General features: G+C 49.7%; 1 protein-coding gene and 1 long non-coding RNA gene across 3 annotated transcripts in view; one reads left to right on the forward strand and one right to left on the reverse strand.

The window, feature by feature from the left end:
- Window positions 1-6,593: 6,593 nt before the first annotated feature.
- Gabbr1 (gamma-aminobutyric acid type B receptor subunit 1) overlaps window positions 6,594-25,273 on the forward strand; it is a 28,219-nt gene continuing 9,539 nt past the window's right edge. Inside the window, exons 1-13 of one of the 2 annotated variants that reach the window (XM_032888309.1) lie at window positions 6,594-6,895; window positions 7,313-7,394; window positions 8,054-8,257; window positions 9,012-9,197; window positions 10,380-10,400; window positions 11,614-11,774; window positions 14,684-14,818; window positions 15,218-15,388; window positions 16,281-16,382; window positions 16,678-16,743; window positions 17,276-17,467; window positions 23,260-23,502; window positions 24,092-24,155. In XM_032888309.1, coding sequence (XP_032744200.1) covers window positions 7,313-7,394; window positions 8,054-8,257; window positions 9,012-9,197; window positions 10,380-10,400; window positions 11,614-11,774; window positions 14,684-14,818; window positions 15,218-15,388; window positions 16,281-16,382; window positions 16,678-16,743; window positions 17,276-17,467; window positions 23,260-23,502; window positions 24,092-24,155 — 1,627 coding nt within the window. In that variant the 5' untranslated portion in view covers window positions 6,594-6,895. The remainder of the gene's footprint in view (window positions 6,896-7,312; window positions 7,395-8,053; window positions 8,258-9,011; window positions 9,198-10,379; window positions 10,401-11,613; window positions 11,775-14,683; window positions 14,819-15,217; window positions 15,389-16,280; window positions 16,383-16,677; window positions 16,744-17,275; window positions 17,468-23,259; window positions 23,503-24,091; window positions 24,156-25,273) is intronic. The other variant, XM_032888310.1, reaches the window with a different exon arrangement.
- Window positions 8,353-10,900, reverse strand: LOC116886856. Its single transcript, XR_004386190.1, has 2 exons — window positions 10,553-10,900; window positions 8,353-8,564 (listed from the first exon to the last, which is right to left on the reverse strand). It is a non-coding gene; the product is annotated as an uncharacterized LOC116886856 (long non-coding RNA).

Genomic DNA, 25,273 nt, shown 5'->3' on the forward strand with positions numbered 1-25,273 from the left:
GAACAAAGAAAAAAAAAAAAAAAGAACAAAGAAAAAAGAATATGGAGGTCATAGGACAACTTGCTGGGTTGCTTCTCTACTTCAAACATGTGCCTCCTGGATATCAATCTCAGGTCTTCAGGCCTGGTGACGGGTGACTTTACCTGCTAAGCGATCTCACAGGCCCTATTTAAAAATTTTGAACTCTAGCGTTCTCATCTGACACGTGGAGAAGTTATTATAAAGAAACAAAAATAATAGGACAGAAGGGGTTGGGGAATATGACAGATTGCCAGAGTCCATGGCTACATGGACAAGGCCTTGGGTTCTATTTCCTGTAACGCACGTGCTGTTGCACGTGCACAAGCGCATGAGATAGAGAGACAGAGAGAGAGGGGGAAGAGAGAGAGAGAGAGAGAGAGAGAGAGAGAGAGAGAGAGAGAGAATTAGAAGAGAACATAATGTAAATTATGCACCATTAAGGTATTCTATTTCTGCACAGATTCAAGCGTAACAAATACTGAAAGCATCTGAAGGTGTGTATGAGTCACACTGTTGTTCCAGAGTGATGGTTTAGAAAGACAGTCGGGGAAGAGTAAACCCAACAGGTGTTTGTTTACTCTCAATTGCTAAAGCAGAGCTACTAGCACACCTGTTCCTGGCTTTCCCCCTCTGCTGGGATCCCAGTGGCTTATGTGGTTCTCTGGGCCTGGTGTCTGTTTTGCTCTGATAGGCTCATTGGTGCAGACTTGGTTAAATTCACAGGCAAGGCCTGTGTGGATCGTTGGCTGGAAGTTTTATGGTGTTTCTATGAATAGAATTTTTAGTCTCTTGCCTCAGCTTTCTTGATTTGACTCCTAAAATATCCACTTGCAAATAACTTCTCATGTGTGTGTGTATATATATATAAGCTTAGCTTCACATGTCATTTTCTGCAATTCCAAACTTGCCAATAGTTTCAAAACCAAAGCTTGTATCTCACTAATTTGGGGGCAAAAATCTGGCCAGATTTACATTTATTCTGTGGCAAAATTGGGTGCGAAGCTTTTTACCGACTATTTATTCCACCCAAGGTAAGTCTTACATTTAATGCAGAAATATAATTGTGCATGTTATGGGCTTCAGATTTGCATATACATTTTTTTTTTTTTTGATACAGGGACTCACTACGTAGCCTTGGTTGGCCTGGATGTCATCTGGTTGGTAGACCAGATGTCTGTTTAAGGAGTGCTGGGATTAAAGGTGTGTGCCACCATACCTCACTACTTTACTTTTGTGCATAGGAGTGTATGTCTACGTATACTTATGTGCATGTGTGTGCAGGTGTCCTTGGAGGCCAGATTCCCAGGAGCTGGAGTTACAGGCACTTGTGAGCTGCACGGCTGACCTGGGTGGTGGGAACTAAACTCAGATCCTCTGCAAACTCTCTTATTTACTGAGCCTCTTTGCCCATACTGTAAAGATAAGCTCCCCTGATTTATTATTGCTTTGGTTACGCTAACGCTTAATGACACCATACTCATTCACTTTATTATATAAGCACCCACTCGTGGAGAGTCAATTCACACCGCCAACTTGGTATCCTGTCCCCGAGACAGGGAGATGTGAGCTAGAGAAAGGGTTTCACGGTGTCATTTTCTTATTTCACTGAAGTTTGGTGAATTCTAGGCTAGGTTTACTTGTGTATGGTTGCAAAGGCACAACAGGAGGAACCAATCTTCCTAGGTCCTAGGCTGGAGCAAAGAACAAGGCCAGAAGTGTTAAGAATATCCACTTGCTGTCGTCTGAATGTGTGTGTACCCTGCTCCTCCAGTTCATATGCTGAGACCTAATGCACCCAGTGGGATATGATAGTATTTAGAGGTGGGACTGAGAGACCAAATCTTTTAAGTTCTGACTCTGTTTTCCAGAACCTGACCTAAGTTTGAACTCAGACAGACTAACAGGCAGTAAATAACATTAGTTTCCAAGTTTCCGGTTACACCCCAACAAGATCAGCATCTCCTGGTTATTCCCCCAACAAACCTGCACCCCAAGGTTAGAAGCCCACACCCTGCCTAATGACCACCAATGCAAAGGGAAGCAGGAATTAAGTTTGTGAAATGACTCCCAACACCAGCCAATTATGTTAAAGGCCATAGAAACTTTCCAATTAGATGCTTGCACACTCCCCCTCCCCACCTTGTAACCTTCTGTAAAGCCTTGCCCAATAGATATTTGGGGTTACCTCTTTGCCCAATAGATATTCGGAGTCAACTCTACACCAATCCATCCAGTGTCATGGTGGTGCGCTGAGGGGCCTGAGCTAGCTCAAATAAAAAGGCCCTACTGTGATCGCATCAGATAGGCTTGTTAATACTTCCCAGTACTACAGGCAATTTGGGAGGTGATAAGTGTTTTGATAGAGAAAGCCCACTTGGGTTGGAGATTTGGCTCAGCGAGAGAATGACTGCCTAGTACACACAAGGGCTGGATTCCTCAGCATGAGGTGGGAGTCGGGGGTAGGAAGAGGAATGTGGGTTTCTCTTCCGAAAGCACACTGTGGGCATGTAACTAGGAGGGTTGTCATCTGTAAAGAAGCAACAAAACCTCAAGCTTATGCTTCCAACTTCCAGATATGCTCGTCGTACATTTCTAGGTTTTTCTGAGGGGTGTGGTGGTGGTGGGGGGTGTGTGTGGTAGAGAGAAAGAGAGAGAGAGAGAGAGAGAGAGAGAGAGAGAGAGAGAGAGAGAGAGAGCACAGTGTTTCACACTAAAGTCCAGCAGCCTGGCCAGGAACTCACGATGTAGCCCAGGCTGGCCTCAAGCCTCCCCAAAGTGCTGAGATTACAGGCTCTAGTCACCACATACCTCTCTGCAAGTATTCAGTTTAACACGCAACCCATACATGGAAACAGCGCCGTCCAGAGTGTAAATAGGACCAAAATATCTTGATTTTGAAGTCTTGTTCTATACATATTTCTAAATAATACGATTTGTATGAAAGAGAAAACTCCCCGAAGACAAGGTCCTTCACCTTGTTCTTCACAGACTTTCCACTCCTCCTCGGGCAAGAAAACAGAACAAAATTGCATTCTGGCCTTTGAAGGAGAATTCTATGGGGAATGAGCTTTGGAGAAAAGGAGTACACCAAGACCAAGCCAGGATTTCCATGTTGGGGGTACATGCCTACAATCCCAACACTCAGGAGGCAGAGGTAGGAGGAGTAGGAGTTTAGGGTTATCCTTGGCTACCCATTAAATTTGAGAGTTTGAGACTACCTTGGGCTACGTACTTAAGACCCTCCCTCTAAAACAAAAACCAATACTTCAAACAAAGCAATAAAAACACAACCGCACAGACAGACAAACCCAAAACAAAGACTAAGTTCTAACCTATTTATTTATTTCTGTAGTTCAGTTTGGCCTCATATTGTATGTAACACAGACTGGCTTTGAACCAGTCGTCCTCTAGTCTCATCCTCCCAAGTGCTAAGGGTCATTGGCATGTACTCTGATGTTTGGCAAAACTAAACCTTGAAATGCAATGTGAAGAATTTGAATATAGGCTAGGCATGATAGTAGAGAACTATAACCCCAGCCCTCAAGAGGTAGAGGCTGGAGGATTGTTGCAAGTGAAAGGTTGCGCTGTTCTATGCAACAAGTTCCAACCAGAGAAGAGTACATAGTATGTGTCTTAGTTAGGGTTTTACTGCTGTGAACAGACACCATGACTAAGGCAAGTCTTACAAAGGGCAACATTTAATGGGGGCCAGCTTACAGGTTCAGAGATTTGGTACATTATCAACCAGGTGGGAGCATGGCAGCATCTAGGCAGGCGTGGTGTGAGCAGAGCTGAGGGTTCTACATCTCTATCTGAAGGCTGCTAGTGGAAGACTAACTTCCAGGCAGCTAGGACAAGGGTATTGAGGTCCATGCCCACAGTGACATAGGCCACACATCCAAATAGTGCCATTCCCTGGGCCAAGCATATGCACACTATCACAGTGAGACTGTCTAAAACAGTTAATTCGGATGCAGAGTAAGGAGCTGGAGTTCAAATACTGGCTCTGCCGACTTCTAGCTATGCTACCCTTGCTTCACCTCTCACTTTCTCTAAAAGCAGTTTAGTTGAATATAAGAGCATGAACATCCATCTTTCTTTGTGTGGTGGTGTGAGGATTAGAGGTCATCTACCCGAAGAGCCCAGAATTTTATAGGTCATCAACAACTTGGGCTACTTTGTCTCTTGTGTTTTCATGGCTTCTGATAGTTAAGCTTTGTGCTCTCTGGAGTGAAAGCGGAAGAATGGGTCGGGGGAAGGCATCAGAAGGAGAAAATGGGGAACAAGATGAACAAGAAGCCTGGTCATTCTGTAGGGAATCTGAGTAGAAACTCCTGTTTCCATGGGATATGGTAACAAAACAAATAAACGGACAAAAACTGCACAAAGAAGGTAGCATTGTAAAGGCACACACACCTGTGAAGAATAGGAGGTGGAGGGTTCCAGTCCCCTACATCCATCCCAACATCCTATCTCTGCTAAATACATTATCATCTGCGGTGAGAACAGGGCTGACACGCTGTGGTTTGAGGAGGGATCTAGACAGGTGTCCTGAGGAACATGGACAAGGAACTCTGGAAATTATAATGGAGAGTGAAAAGGCAAGAGAGGAGAAAAATGGCAGCTAAGGAATGTTCTAGAGGAGAGGAAACCAGAGTGCTTACAGGAGGATCTTGAGAGTAGTTTGTGACCCTAGAGAGCATGCCTGCTCAGATGTTCCATGGTTGCAGTCTTGCTGGGTTTGGGGAGGGGTCCGTGAACTCAGCTTTGTCAGGATCACAGGGCACCATGTGGCTGTAAGGACGAGCACATCATCAGAGTCAGGTAGTTCTTCTCTTTGACTATCTGGGAAACTTCCCTTGCTGTATCCATAACTTCAGTTGGCCTTATTGAGAGGGTAGGCTACTCAGAGAAAGGTGGCTGTCATTTCTAGTGGCTAGAAATCCTTCCTACTCTCTTGTGTTCATTATTACAGATGGTTGTGAGTCACCATGTGGTTGCTGAGATTTGAACTCATGACCTCTGGAAGAGCAGTCAGTGCTCTTAACCACTGAGCCATCTCTCCAGCCCTTTTGTGTCCATTATTTAGCCCAGTGGTTCTCAGGCTCTTTCCAGGCAACATTAAGTTTGTGGGGTTTTGTTTTTGTATTTAGTTGTGAGAGAGAGGGGTGTACGTATGGGCAGAGCCTGTGTAAAAGCTGTCCTCCTGTCAGATAGAGTTCTCCTTTATCCAGATTTTCAGAAGTCCCCTAGGACATTCATGTAGGTGAAAACTTGTGTTTAATTATCTGAGCCTAGAACTTAATAGTTTTTTTTTTTTTTTAACGGTCTCAATATGTGGCGAACTTTCTAGGAATGCAATTACAGTTCTGTGTGAGTTTAGGGAAGCTTGACTTTGCTACCAAGAGTCGCTCAACATTTCCTGAAGTCACTTCGTTGATGGCAACATGCCGGAGGTAGTTGAGTCACTGGCTGTGCACCTGTATCAGTGTGTGTTGGTAGAAGATCCTTTTCTGTGACTCTGTGGAGAGGTGTAAGCATTTGCCTGCCTCGAGGGAAACTGGGCACTCACACTAAAACACTGTTTATGTTATAACAAATTGCTATGCTCCTCCTTATAGACGGGAAAATATTTTGTTCTTTTTTTAGTCACGTGCATAGGGAAGTGATGTAATCTATGCTTTTTAGTTCGTGGTTTTGGAGTCATTACAAATATTTGTTCTAACATAGGGTTGAAGGTTGAGAGCCTCGGTTCTCCTGCGTCCCATAATATCTGGTTTCCTCCCACCTCTCTGGAAGGACTAACCAGCAAGGGAGTGCCTCTCACCCCCTTTTCATCTTTCTGTTCATCATCATTAAGGGCAATCGCAATGCAGGAGCCTTGGCTGTCAGACCTCTCTGCCAGAGCCTCCAGTTTAACCTTAGTCAAGAAGCGCAGGTATTTGGTCTGGTGAGCAATACAGGCTCCTGCTCACGTAGAGGTTCTCTGTATGTCCCCTCCTTTCTCCATCTACCTCAGTATCTCTTCTTGATGCCCCCTGATCTTTTGCTCCCCGCCATAAGCTGGAAGAAGCCCACTGCTGGACCAACGAGCCACCCTGGGCTCCCAGTCCAGCTCTTCTCCCATTTTTCTCCTGGTGCTCCCTCCACCACGGCTGCTCTTCCGACCCTTGCTTCTCCCTTCCCTTTCAAGGTCTGTTCTCCAAGCATGTGACATCTTCTTCCCTCCTTTTACCAGGTCCAGTTTTGTCTTCCTTCCCTTTGTCCAAACATCCTTTCTCCACCTTCATCCAGGCTCCTGTCTCTGTGCCAGCTTTTCTGTTTTAGGCTTGGGTCGTATCACCACCCCCACCCCCACCCCCACGGTCTCCAGCAGTCTAGCCAGCAGGTCCCTCGGCAGCTCTCAGTCCCTGCCTGCGTGCAAGATCGCCTGTGTTCCCCTCCATCCTACCTCTACGCCCTCCCGCGCCGTGGGCGGTCTAGGGAGGGGCCGGGATCCGGGGCGGCTCCTGGGGCTCGGGTTGTGGGAGGCGCCCTCTCCTGTCTCACCCCCTCCCTTCCCCCCGCCCCGTCTTCCCCTGCACCCTCCTTCCTCCCTCCGCCCGAGAGCTTCCCCGGTCCCCGGCGCCGCCTCCTTCCCTCCCGGCACCGTGCTCTCGCGGCCGCCGTCGCCCCGGGGAAGGAGAGACGGGGGTGGGGTTTGCGGGTAGCGATCGAGAAGGGGAGAGACCCCGGCCAGGCAGGAGCCTGGATTCCTGTGGAAGAAGAACAGGGGGAGGGGAAGCTGGAGGACCGGGAGGGAGAACGGGGAGCCGCGGCCGGGCCTGGGGCCTTGAGGCCCGGGGAGAGCCGCGGCGCGGGACCGGCCGCCGAGGTAAGAGCGGGGCCCCACGACCCGGGCTTGGTAAGGAGGCCGGTGGACGCAGGGCAGGGCCGGGGGGGGGTACGTGGGGTTCGGGTCCGAGCGGCGAGTAATGGGGCAGCGGGGACCCCGGAGCGTGGGTAAGCTGGGCTAGCGCTAGCCACAGGGGCTGCTGAGAGGAGGTGGAGAGAGGTGGAGTCCCGGGAGGGTGGGGGGCCGAGGGAGGCCGGAGGAGGGTGGGGACAGGCGCTCTCTCCTCCTCTCCCCCAGCCCGTGCGGCTCCGCCCCCGCCTCCTCCGCGGGGCGCCCTCCGCGTCCCGAACCGCGCGGTCGGAGCCCGTGAGGCTCGCGGAGCGAGACCTGTCCGTCGGCTGGCCCAGGCCGCTGCCGGCGGGCTCCTCCGTGCCCTCACGGCTGTCTTTTCCTCAGATGCTGCTGCTGCTGCTGGTGCCTCTCTTCCTCCGCCCCCTGGGCGCTGGCGGGGCGCAGACCCCCAACGCCACCTCGGAAGGTGCACCCTTCTCCGGCGCCCCGGACCTCTTCCACCCCACAGCTCCCTTCCCTGCACGTCTCCTTTCCTCATCACTCTCGCGTCAGGACCTCACCCCCGCCCCCACCCCGGCATCCTGGTCCGCAGCCACTTCACTACTCCTGACCTCCTTTCTGTCACTCCGCATCATCACCAGCACCCATTTCCTCTGCCTCACGTTGCTACACTACACGGTTTTGCTGTGACCCCGAATTATCTTCTCAGCCCCACCTCCCTTTCCGGGCCCCACATTACTAGAGCGCCCCCCTTCCGTGGTCCACCTTGTTGCTTTGATGGGCTCGTGTGGTCCTCGTTCAATGGGGTTTGTGTGGTCCTCACAGGTATTCCCCTTCAGCCCTGGTCCCTCATTTTAACCACCGAACATTATAGCCCTTACGATTTCTTCTTAGCTATTTCTCTCCATTATACTTCTCTACCGGTGGACTCTCGTACTAGCAGCTTGGGGTTCTTAACTGTTCCCACTCCCACCTTCCAGTCGTGTGCCCCTTGTGCCCTCCCGCCCCTTTTTCTGTCCCCCAGCCCCAGCCCCACCATTGACCACGCCCTGCTCTTCCCCCTTCCACTGCGGCGCTGCCTTCCCTCTCCCACGGTTCCCCCTGTGCCTCCCCATTCCCTTTCAGGTTGCCAGATTATACATCCGCCCTGGGAAGGTGGCATCAGGTACCGTGGCTTGACTCGCGACCAGGTGAAGGCCATCAACTTCCTGCCTGTGGACTATGAGATCGAATACGTGTGCCGTGGGGAGCGCGAGGTGGTGGGGCCCAAGGTGCGCAAATGCCTGGCCAACGGCTCCTGGACGGATATGGACACACCCAGCCGCTGTGGTGAGTAGCCTGGGAAGCCATCCACCACCCCTGTCCTCTTCCTTCAGGCCCTTTCCCAGTTGCAGACCGACCTTAATTGTTTTGCAAGTCAGCAGTTTAAATCAGTGGAACCAAATTCACAAATACGTTTAATGAATGAGTACTATGTAGGAGGAGGGGTGTCGCGGTGAAGCCTCTAGTGGGAGGAAGCAAGCTAAGCAGCCAGCACATTCACTTCATCGTCTTCATTAGGATACTGATCATTGGATGAAATAACTTTGATTCTTCATCTGAGTTACTCTTCGAGGTCCGTTAGCGAGAGATTGCTCTTTAAGTTATAAAACGATTTCATTACATTTCCTGATACCTTTGTCTCCGACTCAATGACCATATATAAGCCGGCTCTGTAGTAGTACAGACCAGCCATAACAAGAAAAGCAAGCCTGATCGTGCATCCAGACTCACATGCATCTGCACATTTCAAAGGCAGATAGCTACCCACTTCACTGTGCTGTGAGCAGTATCTGTTTTGTGTGCTTATAGCTCCATCTTGGGTTCCTACAATAGAAATGCTATTTTTTTTTTCCTGATAGGAATGTGGATACAGGGGGACTGGGGAGAAAAGGGAGGAGGAAGGGAAACATAGATATTGCACACCTGATTTCCTGTGGAGCAGGATGCTTGTGAACCTAGACCCAAACCTAATTCTCTGTACTCCCTAGGGGAAGAATCCTCTGCAACTTGCCTTTCTTCTTATTTTCCTGTCTCTCCACAGTCCGAATCTGCTCCAAGTCTTATTTGACCCTGGAAAATGGGAAGGTTTTCCTGACGGGTGGGGACCTCCCAGCTCTGGATGGAGCCCGGGTGGAGTTCCGATGTGACCCCGACTTCCATCTGGTGGGCAGCTCCCGGAGCATCTGTAGTCAGGGCCAGTGGAGCACCCCCAAGCCCCACTGCCAGGGTGAGGGGAACAGCTGCCTGCTGGCAGCTGATGAGGGTGCTTGCCCTAGAATGGGAGTTGGGTGGGAGTGGGTAGAGGGAAAGGATGGTTGCTATGAAGAATGTCGGGGAGGACTTTGGGAAGACGCAGGTGAAGCCCATCTTTACACCAACCACCTGCCTCAGGCTTGGTTCCACGGTCCTTTTTGTTGGGCTTCCCCTCACCCTCCTTTCCTTTAATGTGTTCTTCCTGACTTCAAATCTTGGACCTTTTGTTTTTCTGGTCCCCCCCCCCCATTAATCTCATCCTCGAACCCCTCAGCTTCTTAAAGTTAAAAAAAAAAAAACCTGCTCTTCCCCAAACCCCGGAAAAAAAACTACCCCCTCGCTGTAGATGTAGAACATTCTCTGTATCTCTCTTCTAGAATTGATCCTTTGCTATTCACTCTATAATGGAATTGCTGTAAATATTCAGAATTAAACCATACATTACACTTAGAAAAAAGCCGGTGAGATCTGGGATTGGAAACATGGAAAAAAGCAAAAAAGTCGGGGCAGAATGACCAGAACAGTGATAATTCAAGGGCAGATGGAAGAAGTCTATGAGTCTTGTGTATACATTTTACAACCTTGATCATTCCTTGAGGAAATAATTGCTTTTGTGTTTGCCACCCCCTTGCCTGCCTCTTTGCTGTCTTTCCTGCAAATGTCTCCTCCCTATTCTGGGCACCCAAACTCTTGTATATATATACTCTTCTTTCCTGGAATGAATTAAGCTTCAGAGTTCTTCATTTTGACTAAGTCCTCATTATGAGCTCTTAAAACTGTGTTCATATGCTAACCAACTTTTGGCGAACTTACTAAATTAAGGTGTTTAAACAGCACTCATTTAAAACCAATTGTTTTGTAATTTGTTTTCTTAAAGAGATCATAGATTTATATATGTTATAATATTCAAGCTCTACAAAACTGAGCTGCACCCCGAACCCCTTTACTTGCTGGCACAAATTCTGCCGTCCCTTGAATAATAGAAGAGAACACAAGTCCTGACCCCCAGCCCCACCTTGCTCTTATCCCCAGGCACCCTACCCTCAAGGCAGTCTCCGCTCCGCATGAACAGGTGTGGGAGGGGGCTGGGGATCAGGCCTGGGAAGCTGGGCGCCCCTGGTAACTCTTCTCTGATCCCCGTCTTTCCTGCTGCCAGTGAATCGAACGCCACACTCAGGTGAGATCAGAAACCCTTCCCGCGTGCACTGCCGCCCCCATCCCCTCACTCTTCACCCTCCACCAGCAGGATTTCTTTGCGTAGGTTGTGGGTGTCCTGTTACTCATTTACCCCCACCCATTCTAGTTTGCGGCCCGGCCCTCCTCTCCTACCTGTTTCTTGCCGCCAAATCGCGGTTTTTCGCGGGTCGCGCTACCTCCCTTTTCCCTGCTTGGCCACGCTCCTCTGGGTCGCGCTCCTCTCGGACTCAGCTTCCAAGCGCGAAGCCCGGTAGGGGGCAGCCGCGCGCCGGAGGATCCCAGATCTCTCCTTCGTGGGGTTCCTTCAGACCTCGGGGACCTATTCCTGCCACCCCCTATCTAGGTTTTACGGGCGACCCTGTTAATCGGTCCCACCCATGCGGGCCTCGGGCCTCACATCCTCCGTAGACCCTTTCTCCCACCACCCTTCTTCAAGCCTTCCCTCAACTGCACTTCCCCTATTCCGCACTTCTCCAAACCAGTTCTCCCTTTCTCAACCCCAATCTTTCTGCAAAGCCTTTCCCATCGCTCTCGCTCTACCTACCCTTAGTCCCTCGCTCCACTTTTCCTATAGCCCCCTTTCAGAACTGTCACCAGCCCCTCCTACCCTACCCACCCTCGCTTCCCTTCTTTGCTCTGTGCTTATCCTCTCACCTTCCAGATCCCCCATCCTCCCCTCCAGTCTCCTTTGGCGGAGACCCCTCCCTTCCTTGCGCCTTCCCTCTTCTCCCCTCCCCTCCGGGCCTCGGCACTGGCTCCTGTCCCCGCCCCCAGCCCGTGACGTCAAGGCCCCCCTCCTAGCTCCTTTTCTCCCTCCTCCCTTCTGTCGGTCGGTCAGTCGGCGAGGAGAGTCCGCGGTGGCGGGAGCGAGCGTCTCCTGGCCTTAGGAAGCCCACGTCTCTGCCTTCCCCGGGCTCTGGCCCCTCCTCCCCAATGAGACCGGGGATGGAGACACCTCCCCGACGCCCTCCCAGAAGCCTTCCCCAGAAGAAGTGTCCCCCCTGAGCTGCCCCCCACCCCAAGGAGGCCGCCCCCGCCCCTCCTCGCCATGGGCCCGGGGGGACCCTGTACCCCAGTGGGGTGGCCGCTGCCTCTTCTGCTGGTGATGGCGGCTGGGGTGGCTCCGGTGTGGGCCTCTCACTCCCCTCATCTCCCGCGGCCTCACCCGAGGGTCCCCCCGCACCCCTCCTCAGAACGGCGTGCAGTATACATCGGGGCGCTGTTTCCCATGAGCGGGGGCTGGCCGGGGGGCCAGGCCTGCCAGCCCGCGGTGGAGATGGCGCTGGAGGACGTTAACAGCCGCAGAGACATCCTGCCGGACTACGAGCTCAAGCTTATCCACCACGACAGCAAGGTAGTCGGGGTGAGGGACAGAGTGGCTGGGGCGGTGGGAGGCGAGGGCTGTGAATCCTCTTTGGGGTTTCGAAGCAGACCCCTCCTGAGGGTGACTGGTTGGAGACGCACAGGGGGTGCAGGAGCTTTGGGATGTCTCAGTGGCTCCGAAGGCCGGCCGACTGACTCTCTTGCAGGCTGTAGGAGATTCACTGAAGTGGTGGGGGTCTTCTCAGGTGCTGATCCTCTGGGATATGCTATCCTTGGCCAGGGTTGGGGGCTGGAAGGAACGTCAGAGGTGGGCAGCTGGCTCAGGGGTTTACATTTGCCATGGTAACAAGGTAAATCTTGGCGTAGGTTGGGGCTGAAAGGAATATGGAGAGAAGGGGGAGGATTTAGAGAGACAAGAGGGTTCTACTTTACCTATCAAAACAAAACAGCAAGGTAAGGCTGCCTGATTCTGAGAATGTGGCCTACAGCTCTGGGAAAGACTAATAATGGTTAATAGGTGGGCTGAGGCAGTGGGAGAACGGATTGGGGTTCATAAGGAACCCTCCAACAGCATTGGGGATGAAGAGTCAGTGTACAGGGAGATCAAAAAGAATGGATCAGGGAGGGGGTGGGGAGGAGGGGGGGACAGTCAGAACCCCAGGTCTCCTGTGGAACTTGGGGGCATCCTGATTTTAGCTTCTAGTTTTATTATCATGGCCTAGTGGATCTGAGAAGAGAAACAGGATGTAGTTTGAGGAAGAGGAGAAGGTTGGTCATGGTGAAGAGACTGTGGTGTTAGAGGATGGTCTATAATGTGATTTCTTTACTTAGTCTCTCCCTAAGTGGGAGGACAGGACAGAAGTTTGGGTCCTTTCTGACATGTGGCTCCAGAGAGTTGAGGTTAGGAAAACTGTACAGGTGGGAAGATTAGGCCATTTTATTCTTGGGGTGTGTGGTACATTGGTGTGCACCTAAAAATAGACACGTGCCCCCCGAAGGGGTCAGAAACAAGCCTGCTGGCAGAATGCTAGGGAAGGGGCTTGGAGGGAAAAAAAAAAAAACCCTGAAATTCCCTTGGATTTATGCCTTCTCTGTGGGTCTCAAACATCACTGAATAAACGCACAATTTGTTTAAAACACTAGTTCGAACTCCTTAGTCAGGAAGGAATCCCAAGTCGTGTCTTCATTTTTATCCATAGAGGTCTTGCCCAAGGAGATGGCTACATACAGCTTACTCCAAGGACGCTTGTGGGAAGAGAGGCAGAGCACAGGGGGGAAAAAAATTAGACGTGAGGGTAGGGAGGCAGGCAGAGAGAGTGTCTTGATCTGGTTAGAGAGCAACATAGATCATTGTGTATGGTGAGGAGGTGGGAAGAGACCAGAGACGGGGCACTGCAGGAAGATAGGGGAGGCCTTGCTGGAGTTCAGACTCTTTCCCCATGACAAGTGATTCCCCTAGAGGTGTTGGGGAGCAAATGAGGTGGGGGGCCACTGGAAGAAAGTAGGTGTGAGGGAGAGGATGTGGTGTGGCAAGGTCTTGATTCTTGGCCTGTGGTACGATAGGAACTCATGAATTGGGGGTACTTGGTTGTGTTTTTTTTTTTTTTTTTTTTTTGAAAGAACAGGTAGGGAAGAAATGAAACAGAAGATGGTGCACACATTGGCCACACAAGGCCCTGTTTTATGTAACTGTAGGTTTCCGAGTATCCTCATTGTTCCCTGTGAAATCGTTTCTTCAGGCAAACAGTGGAGGGACACTTTTAGGACTTAGGAGAAGCTGGGGTCAGTATCTGTTCTAAGTCGGGAAGGAACCAATAATGGTAAAAAAAAACCAAAAAAACAAAAACAAAACTGTGAAGATGCCAAGTAGAAGGCCTGTTCCTACAGGTGAGCCCTGCCCTTGACAGGGTGGAGAACAGAGCAGACATCAGTGTTCAGAGTACATTATTTGGGGTGTGTATGTGTGTGTGCTCAGATTTGCCCAGCTCCCCCTGGCTCCCTGGGCTTCTTGTCTCCAACTTCCCACAGTGTCTCAAATGTCAGGCCTCAGTGGGGAGCAAGCAGACTCCGGATACCTTCTTTATTTTCTTTTTCACCCCCTCCACCACGTTCACTCTCTCCGGTCCCCTATGCCTCCTGTGTCTATTACGTCCACTCTGGTTCCCCACTGGCTGTCATTTCTTCTCCACTTCTTTTGGGGGCTCCAGCGGCTTCTGAAATGTCACGCTTCAGCAGGAGGGGAACAGACAGCAGGGGACCCACGGCTGGCCCTCCCTCCCCCAACCTCCTCTCCTACCTTTATTTCCCTAAGCTTTCCTGTTTCTCTTTCAGGCACCCCTCCTATCACCTGGCTTGTGGAGAATTCCACTCAATGTATTTATCTGGATCTCCTTCATTTTAGATTCTCCTGCCCTCCCCACCTCCCTTCTTTTTCTAATGGACTTGTCAAATGTCAGGGCCCAGCAGGGAAGGCTAGGGCACCCAGCAGACGCCCTACTGATCTTGTTCTCTGAAACTGAAGGTGGAGATTTCATTGTGGAAGCTGTCTGGGGGATCTGCAGAGAATGTATCTGTGTGTTCCTGCAGACTTTCCTGGGCAGATGTTCAGACCCTATAAACATGGGATGGTGTGTGTGTGTGTGTGTGTGTGTGTGTGTGTGTGTGTGTGTGTGTAGAGTATACGTTAATATGGAAAGAAGGGCATGCAGTTGTGAGTAGGGCCAAGGTGCCAGACGGAAAACAGAAGAAGGGAGCTTGAGGAAAAGAGGCGGAACTAGAAACCTGACAGGAAGAGATTCAGGAAGAAGAATGTGGTGTTGGAAGGGAGTAGTTAAGGAAGGGCGCACTAGGTTGTCCAAGGCAGTAGGCAGTGCAAGATGTATGTGTATGTGGGGTGGGAGGGCTTGGGAGCCAGACCTCACTTCCTCCTTCCTCCCGCAGTGTGACCCAGGGCAAGCCACCAAGTACTTGTACGAACTACTCTACAATGACCCCATCAAGATCATTCTCATGCCTGGCTGTAGTTCTGTCTCCACACTTGTAGCTGAGGCTGCCCGGATGTGGAACCTTATTGTGGTATGCAAGGCAGGGGACGGGGTATCACTTCCTTTTGGGCTGCGTTGAGTAGAGATTGTGGTTATGTTGAGGACTAGGGAGAGGGACCACTTCCAGGACTCAGCCTCCTGAGAACCTGAGCTGGGCTGTTTGGCTTTCTGGTAGAATTGCCTGAAGAGCTACGGGGATCCACAGATGTGTGTGTGTGTGTGTGTGTGTGTGTGTGTGTGTGTGTGTGTGTGTGTGTGTGTGTGTGTGATGGGTGTGCTTGCTTGCTGGCTTGCTCTTGAAAATTACTTTTCCCAGGACAGAGGTGGGGAAGTTTGGAGAGTTGGGAGAAAAGTCAGTGAGCTAAAGACTCAGTGGTAAAAAACCCCTCAGTTTTTTTTTTTATGGACACCTCTCCTTCTTCTGCCCCAGCTCTCCTATGGCTCCAGTTCACCAGCCTTGTCAAACCGACAGCGGTTTCCCACGTTCTTCCGGACGCATCCATCCGCCACACTCCACAATCCCACCCGGGTGAAACTCTTTGAAAAGTGGGGCTGGAAGAAGATCGCTACCATCCAACAGACCACCGAGGTCTTCACCTCAGTGAGTCTGGACCTGGGGGTGGGACCGGAGGCCCCAGGGGTGTCTGCTCCTCGGAGGTTTATCCAAAGAGAACACATTCCCAGTGGGCGGAGTGCCTGTTCTTTCTGTAGCCCGGGGAACACATGAATTGGATTTTCGGAGTCCTCTCCACCGTTTCCATTTGTTCCCCAGACAGACAGGACTCTGTTCTGTGAAAGTAGGTCTGACCACAGTTGACACAAGAAGGCGTAGGAAGTAGGGTTTTAGGGAAGTAGTGAGTTCCAGTGCCTTCATGGGTGGAGGGTGATTGGCAGCTGAGTGTGGAGCTGCTGGAATGGAGTGGAAAAGAAAAGACAGATAAGAGACAAGTGACAGGTGTGGGTTTGGTGGTTGAGCCAGAGAGATGCTTACAGACAGGGACAGGGAGGTTTGCAGGGGCAGAGAGAGGAAATGGCTCCACACTGGAGAAAATAGCCCGATTCTTCTTCTCTTTGGGTCTTCTGCTGAGCTCATTATTTTCAGTGGCCCTTTAATTTTCCCTTCCCACTTTCCCTTAGTGACTCAGTCCATTTTCCTGTGATCCCTTTGTCTGTCTGCCCACTTGCCTCTTGAGTTGGCACCATTCTGTGTATTCCAGACCCTGCCCTGCTCTTTTCTGTTTTCTTTGATTTCTTCTCAATGTCAGGAGTGGGGTAGATGGGGCAGGATCCCCGGATACAGATCCTGAGGAGGAGCTCATCAGGCATCTCAGAAGCTGCCTCTTAAGACCTGGGATGCTTTCTTTTATCCTCTCATGGGGTTCAGGGGCTCCTGGAATAAGGTTCAGATTCTACTCCTTTGCTGTGAGCATTCAGTCTGTTCTCACTCCCAAGCTCCGATTTACTCTCCGTGTTTTTTTTATCCCCCACCTAAGACGCTGGATGACCTGGAGGAGCGAGTGAAAGAGGCTGGGATCGAGATCACTTTCCGACAGAGTTTCTTCTCAGATCCAGCTGTGCCTGTTAAAAACCTGAAGGTGAGAGAGCAGGGACGATGGGGGGCGGGGGCAGCCCAATGTGGGGTCAGTGCTGGTGGTGGTCAGCTAGGGAGGAGAACCTGGAAGAGGCAGTTGTTCATTCTGTGAGACAGCTTGGTCTCCTGGAAAGGTTTAGTTCTCTCTTCCGGTTGACATTTATCCACTGCCCATTCACTGAACGTTTCTTTGCACTAAGCACTTGGAGCTGGGAAATCAACGTTTAGAAAGCACCAGCTTAACCCCTCAGGCGCTTTTAGCATCCCTCAGGAGCTCTGCTTCTGTCTCTGTTTTATAGCGTCAAGATGCTCGAATCATCGTGGGACTTTTCTATGAGACGGAAGCCCGGAAAGTTTTTTGTGAGGTGGAGATGGAATCTGGAACAGGGAGGGGCGGCTGGATGGGCTCTCTACCGTGGTTTCCTCCTGGGTCCTCCTCATTGAATCTCTGCTCAAACTGATAGCAAATGACCTGAGGTGATAATGAATGCCAGACCTGTCTGTAGGCCCTGACTCCATTATTCCTCTAAGTTTAGACACACACATACACCACACACCACACCACACACATACGCACGCATGCACACACACACATGCACACACACATACACACACACACTACACACACACCACACCACACACACATATTCTCATTTTACTGCTTTGTGTTTTGACCCCATCTTTTCTGAGTGGCCCAAGGGAGGCATTTTGTCGAGACTTTCCTATGATTTGAAGATTTTAATTAATTATACATATTATTACATCAGCATACAAAATAGTGGATTTCAGTGAAGACTGTTTGATCCTCGAGAGGCTAAACAGTGTCTAGCGAGGTGACACTACTTGCTCCAGAACAAAAACAAACCTCCAGTGCTCCCCTCCCCACTTTGAATGCAGGTCTATAAGGAAAGGCTCTTTGGGAAGAAGTACGTCTGGTTCCTCATCGGGTGGTATGCTGACAACTGGTTCAAGACCTATGACCCGTCAATCAATTGTACAGTAGAAGAAATGACCGAGGCGGTGGAGGGCCACATCACCACGGAGATTGTCATGCTGAACCCTGCCAACACCCGAAGCATTTCCAACATGGTGAGGGAGCATCCATGGGGAGGGAAGGGGAGGGGGTTTGAGGATAGCAGGGCAGTCAGGCGATGGGAAGGGGCCGGTACCCGTCTTGTGTTGTTTGTCTACGTCACGTTTTGTGGGTTCTACCTGTGCTTGATTTCCTTGGGCGAGAGAGAAAAATTTTGGAGCGAGGAGGAGCAGTAGGCTTCTGATGAGCGGAAGGGCTGTTACCATGGAAACAAGGAGCAGTTGGTGAGAAGTCAAGTGAGGGAGAGAGGCATTAATGGTAATGCAGTCTTGAACGCAAAGCACACTTTTTTTTTTTTCCAGAGAGCTCCCCTTGGGCACAGATGTGGTTTTATTTATTGCTATTATTATTATTATTATTATTATTATTATTATTATTATTATTTCTGTGTGTGTCTGACTTACGGTAGTACTTCAGGGGGTTGCTTCATATTCCCTTTCTTGGTTTATTTTGGAAACAGAGTCCGTCTCTCTTTGTACCTCTGAATGTTCTGGAACTGGCCATGTAGAACAGGCTTGCCTCAAACTGACAGAAATCCTCCTGCCTCTACCTCCCTAGTTAAAGGCAAGGCATGTGCTAGCATGACTGGCTTTAATATTCACTTTGTATTCATGTGAATGTAGTTTTTAGTAATTTGCTTTTTTTTTTTTTAATAAGAATTTTGGATGTACATAAAACTGGGAATCCTTGAGCCCCAGATTGTTTTCTGGTGATAGGCACTTTGAGGGCATACTGCCACTGTCTCGATTTAGAGGGCCAGGGTAGCCCTGTGTGGGAGGTGAGGAGTGAACATGGGTGTGGATATGGGGGGAAGAGACCCTCGCTGCCCAACACCACCCCCACGGTGCAGGGATCTCCATACATAGTTCAGTAGGGTAACCTGTGTACCTGATATAACTCCATCTGTGAAACAACAGCTTTCAGAGGGGTGAAAAATGGTGGTTTTAATAATGGCTGGTTTTTATGAGGAATATCAGGATATTTGGCGTTTAGTTTTGGGATCTTAGCAGAAATGCTCTAAAACGGCTTTGTTGTTTACATCTTATGAGCTAGAAAAATTGGAACCAGGAAGGTTTAGTGACTTGTCCCCGATTGTGCATCTCCTCGTGCCCCATGGAGTTGAACTCCAAGTTGTCCTGTCCATGGCAAAGCACAGTGCCTGACCCGAAATCTTTATACCCTTGTGTGCAAATACTGCTTTCAGATAGTGGTGCGTTTTATCAAAATGATGGTGTTTAATCAAAGGAGAAATGAGATTTGAAAACCTGCTTCTGGCAGTAGGTCGTGGTTAAAAAAAAAAAGTGGGGGGTTGGGGATTTAGCTTAGTGGTAGAGCGCTTGCCTAGCAAGCGCAAGGCCCTGGGTTCGGTCCCCACCTCCGAAAAGAAAAAAAAAGAAAAAAGAAAAAAAGAAAAAAAGAAAAGTGGATTCTGGTTATAAACTGTGTTCTGGAATGTCCTAGCAGGATGTTACGCTTAATTTACCTCAATTAAAAACGACCGTGAGGAAACACTGGACAACTACTCCCCTTCACAGGACGAGAAAACAGAGCCATTTTCCAGAGTCCAAGGAAGTGGAGTTGGCTACCAAAGAGAGGCTCATTAGTGTCTTAAGCCCAGAACCTGTCAATCAAGGACTCTTGTCTCACCTGGGGAGAGAGAAAAGGAATTGATGAGAGCCTAGAGTTGGGGGGATGTCCCTGGATACTTGGGCCTCGGGGGTAGGATGTCTTTCTGGCTTTGGGTTTTCAGAGAACATATCTTTTTATATATATTAAAAGGCGCTCTTTTCTCAAGAAGGCCTTCAGCTTTCTTGAGACCCCAGCTGAAAACGTCAGATGGAGCACCCTAGATTTTTTTTTTTTTTTAACATCAGAAAGAAGCAGCCTCTTCAGGTGACCAGGGAAGGTTATAGGCGGTGGGTCAATCGGCACCAAAAGAAGTGGATTAGAGCAAGAGTCGGACTGAGGGGTGGAATGGGCAGGATCGTAGAGAGGTAGCGAAATAATAGCAGAGTTACCTTCCTCACAGAAGGGTGGCCTCAGGTGTGCTTGGATCAGTTCCCAAACACCCATCAGAGCCACCTGAAAAATTAGGTTAGCGTGTAGGTTACTGAACCCTCTCCCTGGAGCCTCCCTGGAGCTCCCTAGATCTGAGGTGTGGGGCCTGAGGGTTTCATTTCTGGCAAATTCCTGAAGTTTCTGATTCTGGTGATCTGGTCACCCATGAGAACTATAGGGAAGTGGTGTTTGATCGACAGAGGTTGCAATGTCTGGAGGGTGAGGACAAGGGAGCCTCTAAATACCCTTCCTACAGCGCACACGGTTCAACCTCCAGCGATAAGACTTCTGAGGTTAAGGAGTTCGACGGCATAGGAATTGAGAAACCCTGGTTTAGAGAAAGAATCTTAGGTACCGTGTCTGGGGAAATGGAGGGTCTGAGATCATATACACCCCACCCCACCTCTACAAAAAAAGAAAGGAGGAAAGGAAGGAAGGAAAGTATGACCATAATCTTTGCTGACTCAAAGGGAAAGAGTGGTTCTTCACGATTTTTCAGTGGCACTCCTCTTGGCTAGCTGTCCTGTCCTGAGTGAGCTGAGAATCTGGGGATAATATCGTGCTGAGCAGGTTAATCCCTTCCCAATATGGTGATTTTCTGATGTAATCTTTACTTTGAACTGAGGACTGGCTAGACCTGAGAGCTGAAGGCCTGGACTGCTCAGAAAGTGTTAGCTCGCTGCTGTCTGAGAGCTTCCTGCCCAGAAGCAGCTCAGGGCAGTAAGTACACAATAAGCACGATGGTGAATGCCAGACACCCTGGGCTGGAATCCCAGCCAGCATCGCTCCCGGCCTGCAGTTTAGTTACAGGACCCTGTGTCTTTGTTTCCTCCTCTCTAAAATAGAGATAATCACGAGGCACATTCACTGAAATGTCTGAGGATTGAACACATTGATCCGTGTGCCCAAAACCAAGTAAGGACAATATAAATGTAGCTGTCACCATGACCCCTACCGCCACCCTCCACCCCACCATTACCATCTTCACCACCACCACCACCGCCTCCTCCTCCTGTATGGAGAGGGATGGCATTGATGAAACACTTGAACGGACAGCTTAAGAGGATTTGCTGATTTTGATAAGTAATTTACTTGGAGGCTTATTCACTGGACGCTGGACCGTGAGAAAAAAAAAACTAACTAAGTTTTGTGTCTTTGGTTCTTTTGTCTTGGTTTTCATTTTATTTTATTTTTACATTTATTTGATGTGAGTACACTGTCACTGTCTTCACCCACACCAGAAGAGGACATTGGATCCCCACGACAGACGGTTGTGAGCCACCATGTGGTTGCCAGGATTTGAACTCAGGTCCTCTGGAAGAGCAGTCAGTGCTCTTAACTGCTGAGCCAACTCTCCAGCCCATATTTTATTATTTTTTTAATCGTGTATATGGAGGCGCCTGTGTAGGTCAGAGAGATAGCAGGTCCCATAGAGCTGGGGTTCCGTGGGACCTTCACGATAGCTTCTGCACCCTGGACCACTGAACCGCCTTCAGCCCACCTGCCTTTTCCTTTTGTTTCGTTTTGAGACGAGAGTCTTACTGTGTATAGCTTTGGTTAGCCTTGAACTTAGCTATGTAACACCAGGATTGTCTCGAGTTGGAAACCCTATTGTTTTTGTCTGCCTCCTGGGTGTGAGATTATAGCTGTGCACCGCTATGGACTCTCCCTGGCCCCACCCTTCTCTCTGAGGTCTCCCAGGTTGATCTTGAACCTACAGACTAAGACTCACCTCCCCCATCCCCTTTAGTCTCATCAGTGGCTTGGTTATGCTGCTACTGCTCTTCGAATTTGAGATCGGTGGTCATAGGTGGCGACCACGTGTTTGAGTAAATGGGGACCTGCAAGATGTAAGGTTTGGGGCCAGAATTACAGGCCTTGGCCTTGGGAACAAAGACAAGGGCGCAACCAGCGGAACTCACAGGGAGAGAGTGTAATGTACTTCATACGTAGCATTTTATGTGTTACTTAATTCTTACCGGAGCTCTTTCAGGCAGTATTATTCCCATTTTCAAGCTGAATAGTCAGTTTAGTGGGATTTAATAACTTACCTGAGATTTCTTAGTAGGTAAATGGTTTAATTAGAGTTAGAATCCAGTCATCTACTCATTCATCCAGTGGACTTTCTTTTTACTTAGAGACGGTATTGTTTTAGGTTCGCGCAAAATCGAAAGGAAAGCCCCGGACTTCCCATAATTCCCCACGCACGACTTCTCCATGTATCAGGTCACACCACCACACGAGTGTACTTGTGGAAGTTGGTGATCTTTATCAACCAGCCATTGTCATCCAAAGCCCATGGCTTATATTAGGCCCAGCTGTTGGCGGCTTTGCATTCCATGGGTACATGTGACATGTATCTTCCTTCACAGTGTCATGTGAAGTACTGAGTTCCAGGGGCGTTTATAGTATGTCCACTGCGAGCTGTGTGCAATGCCAGGTTCTGGTCCCCAGGAGAGAAATGAACCCTGCTCCTGTTCTAGGGTAGTTGAGCCTGGACCCTTGTGTTTCAAGACCTAGGCTATTTCTAGAAAACTGGACAGAAAATAAAATGTCTTTAGGGCATGGGAACAAGGTTTAAAAAACTTTTTTGAATTACATTTTATCCATTTATTTTATGTAAGTGTCCACACCGAGGTGCACGTGCGGAGGTCAGAATTTAACCTTTGGGTGTTGGCTCTCTCCCTCCACTATGTGTGCACCAGAAATCCAACTTGGGCTTGGCAGTAAAGTAGGTGCTTTCACACTGCTGAATCATCTCACTGGCCAGGAACAAAGATTCTTCATTCGTCTATCATCCCTTCGCTAGAGTGAGCCCGTGAACGTTTCTAAATCCAAAAAAAATTATCTGTGTGGCGATTCTGCGTCGTGCGCGTGTTCTGCCGAGAAACATTTAAACATTTTCCTACCGTGGTCAGGAAGGGAAGGCGTGACGCCCTCTGTTGTGTGGAAGGGGATTCTGAGAGGTTCAGGAATTCGTTCGCCCATGAGTAAGAAAGCCAAGCAGAGCTATCGTAAGCCAGATCTCTTCATCCATGAAAGTTAAAGGGACTGCCATTCTTTTACGATTTCTTGCGGGCGGGAGTGGGGTGGGGTGGGGTGGGAAGGTTGGGGGTGCCAAGAGGGGTGTGAATAGGACTGAATCTAGGCCTTCTACGGTGTGAAGGCTGTTCCCTGTGGCTGTCGCCAGTCCAAGGGATGGCAGCCGACAGAAGTCATACCAGGGTAGCGGGAAGTTAGCTCCCTGAAGAGCTATCTTCCTGGTTGGCAGGCAGGGTGCAAAAGGCTGTGGTGTCGCCTTTTCTGGATCTCTCAAAAAAATGGTAGGAGCTGTTAGCTCCCAGGTCACCCCTGCTGTAAGAGCCGGAGGGTTGGGAGAACGCCAGCTGCCATTCTTCCCTTGGCTGGGTCTTTGCTTTTCTCATGTGCCATTCGTTTCCCAGAGTGTTTATTCATCAGATTTCTCTGTTGTTTGTAGTTCTGAGCTAGCAGCTGTACACTCTTAAGACCATTGGACTCAGCTAATCCCCGCTTTAGTCTTGTAGCTTCCAACCCAAGATAGACACATGGGTATAGCTAACGATTTTGTCTGTACATATGGTCTACCCCACAACATGAACACAAACCATCCGCTCGAGTCACAGTGTCTGAGCCAGAACTGAGGCCTCTCCCCCCGCCCCGCGCCCACGCGCTTCATTTCAATGCTCTCTCCTCTTGTTCTTCTCTCCAGACGTCACAGGAATTTGTGGAGAAACTAACCAAGCGGCTGAAAAGACACCCCGAGGAGACTGGAGGCTTCCAGGAGGCACCACTGGCCTATGATGCTATCTGGGCCTTGGCTTTGGCCTTGAACAAGACGTCTGGAGGAGGTGGCCGTTCGGGCGTTCGCCTGGAGGACTTTAACTACAACAACCAGACCATTACAGACCAGATCTACCGGGCCATGAACTCCTCCTCCTTTGAGGGCGTTTCTGTGAGTTACAGCGGCTTCTGTTGTGCACCCCATGAAAAGGGAAATGCTTGGAGAGTCCCTAGATAACATGCATTTTCTCAGTTATTTTTCTGTAAGAGTCAATGAAGCAGTCTTAGACTATGGAGGAGGGACCCCACCCCCACCCCGCCCCCCACCAAACCAGAAAGCCATACACAATATGGCAGTGAAAAGAATCACTGTATTCTAGCGCTTCTCCAAGCTGGTCAAGGTGTTTACAGGTTAGATGAGAAATACACGCTTTTAAAAAGAGACGGCTTGAGGGTACATCTCCCCATTCCTTTTAAAGTCAGGAAATTAGTACCCAGTAGAGTTTAGTGACTGCTCCTGACCCTCTCTCTGGGGACTCGCTGACTCAGATCTTAAGGGTGAAGCTTCTTCTCCAAAGAATACCGTTTCCAGAATCTAGGGTATGTGCATCTGGGGTGTGTCCTACATGCAGCCGATGCCATAAATAGCCTTCATTCAGAAGCTCAATTACATCAAAAACCAGAAGGTTTTAGGAGTCCCTGATGTTCTCTTTCCCTCCTGCTTTTATCCCCTCTGCCTTCCTCCACATGTTTCTCCTCAGGGCCATGTGGTCTTTGATGCCAGCGGCTCCCGGATGGCATGGACACTTATCGAGCAGCTACAGGGTGAGCCCGGGTGTGAGGGAGCTGGGGGTGGGGGTGGGGGGGGACAGGCAGGGGCTGGCAGGGGCTGGGCTGAGTGAGCACTGGGAAGAACAGTGATGAACCTCCACAAGGTTGCCCCGTACATTTTGCCTACCTTGCATCAAGCTTTAAGTAATGATAAAAAAGAACACGGATGGGCCTTTTGCAGTGATTCTCTTCTTTCAAGGGGCGTGCGGGTTATAAAAAAAAAACAGCTGTTCTTTCTTCCCAGTGGCTTGAGTTTTAGTCCCAGAAGTTGCCTGCCTGAGGCTGGGTTGAAAGGTGAAGAGCTGTTAATGTGTCCTAAAAAAATCAAGGAAAGCTGGCCCTGGGAAGCTGGCTCCGTTTAAAAGGAATCCACTCAGTCCCTTGCTATGTGAGAACAGCATTCCAGTCATACAAATAGCCGGCCCCTTCTAGATAGCATTCCCTGTCGTAACTTAGTTCTGAGGAGTCTACAGAGAGAGCTTCAGTGAGTTAATCCTTCAGTTCCCACCTGACTTAGCCTCTTGTGGTGTGGCCAAGAGACCCATTTCTTAGCCTCTGTGAAAAGTTTCTCTCCCCGCCCCAACCCCCACCTCCACTTCCCAACCCCCACCTCCCGGCTCTGCCACCGAATCCTCTCAGCTCTCTTTGTATATAGGACAAGTGGGGCTGGACTTCAGCCGGGGCGAAGTGGGTGTGAGTTGGTGTTTGGAAGGAAAGTTGTATTAACTGTGGCCATTCTGCAAAGAGACGTCTTAGGAGTGGCTACTGCATTTTACTGACTGGTACTTTAAGAGGCAGATGTATCCCAGCCAAGGCATTAGAACCCGAGGGAGAGAAGGTTCTAAAATTAAAGCCATTGGGGGGTTGCGGGGGGTGGGGGGTGAGGATCCTGCAATTCTGTCCGTCATAAGAGGGAGAACGGGCAGGAAATTGTTTAAAGCTTTGGAAGCGAGAGACGTGTTGCTGGGAGAGGTGTGAGGCAGTAGAATATGTGGTAGACGTGCCAAGTCTCCTTCCTCTGTAGAGAGCCTTGTGTGCTTAGGGGTTTTATTACTTATTCATGTATACACGCACATACATATTTATTTATTCATATATACCTCCTGCTTATT

This window comes from Rattus rattus, chromosome 18, assembly GCF_011064425.1.
Source record: "Rattus rattus isolate New Zealand chromosome 18, Rrattus_CSIRO_v1, whole genome shotgun sequence".
Taxonomy (NCBI): Eukaryota; Metazoa; Chordata; class Mammalia; order Rodentia; family Muridae; genus Rattus; species Rattus rattus.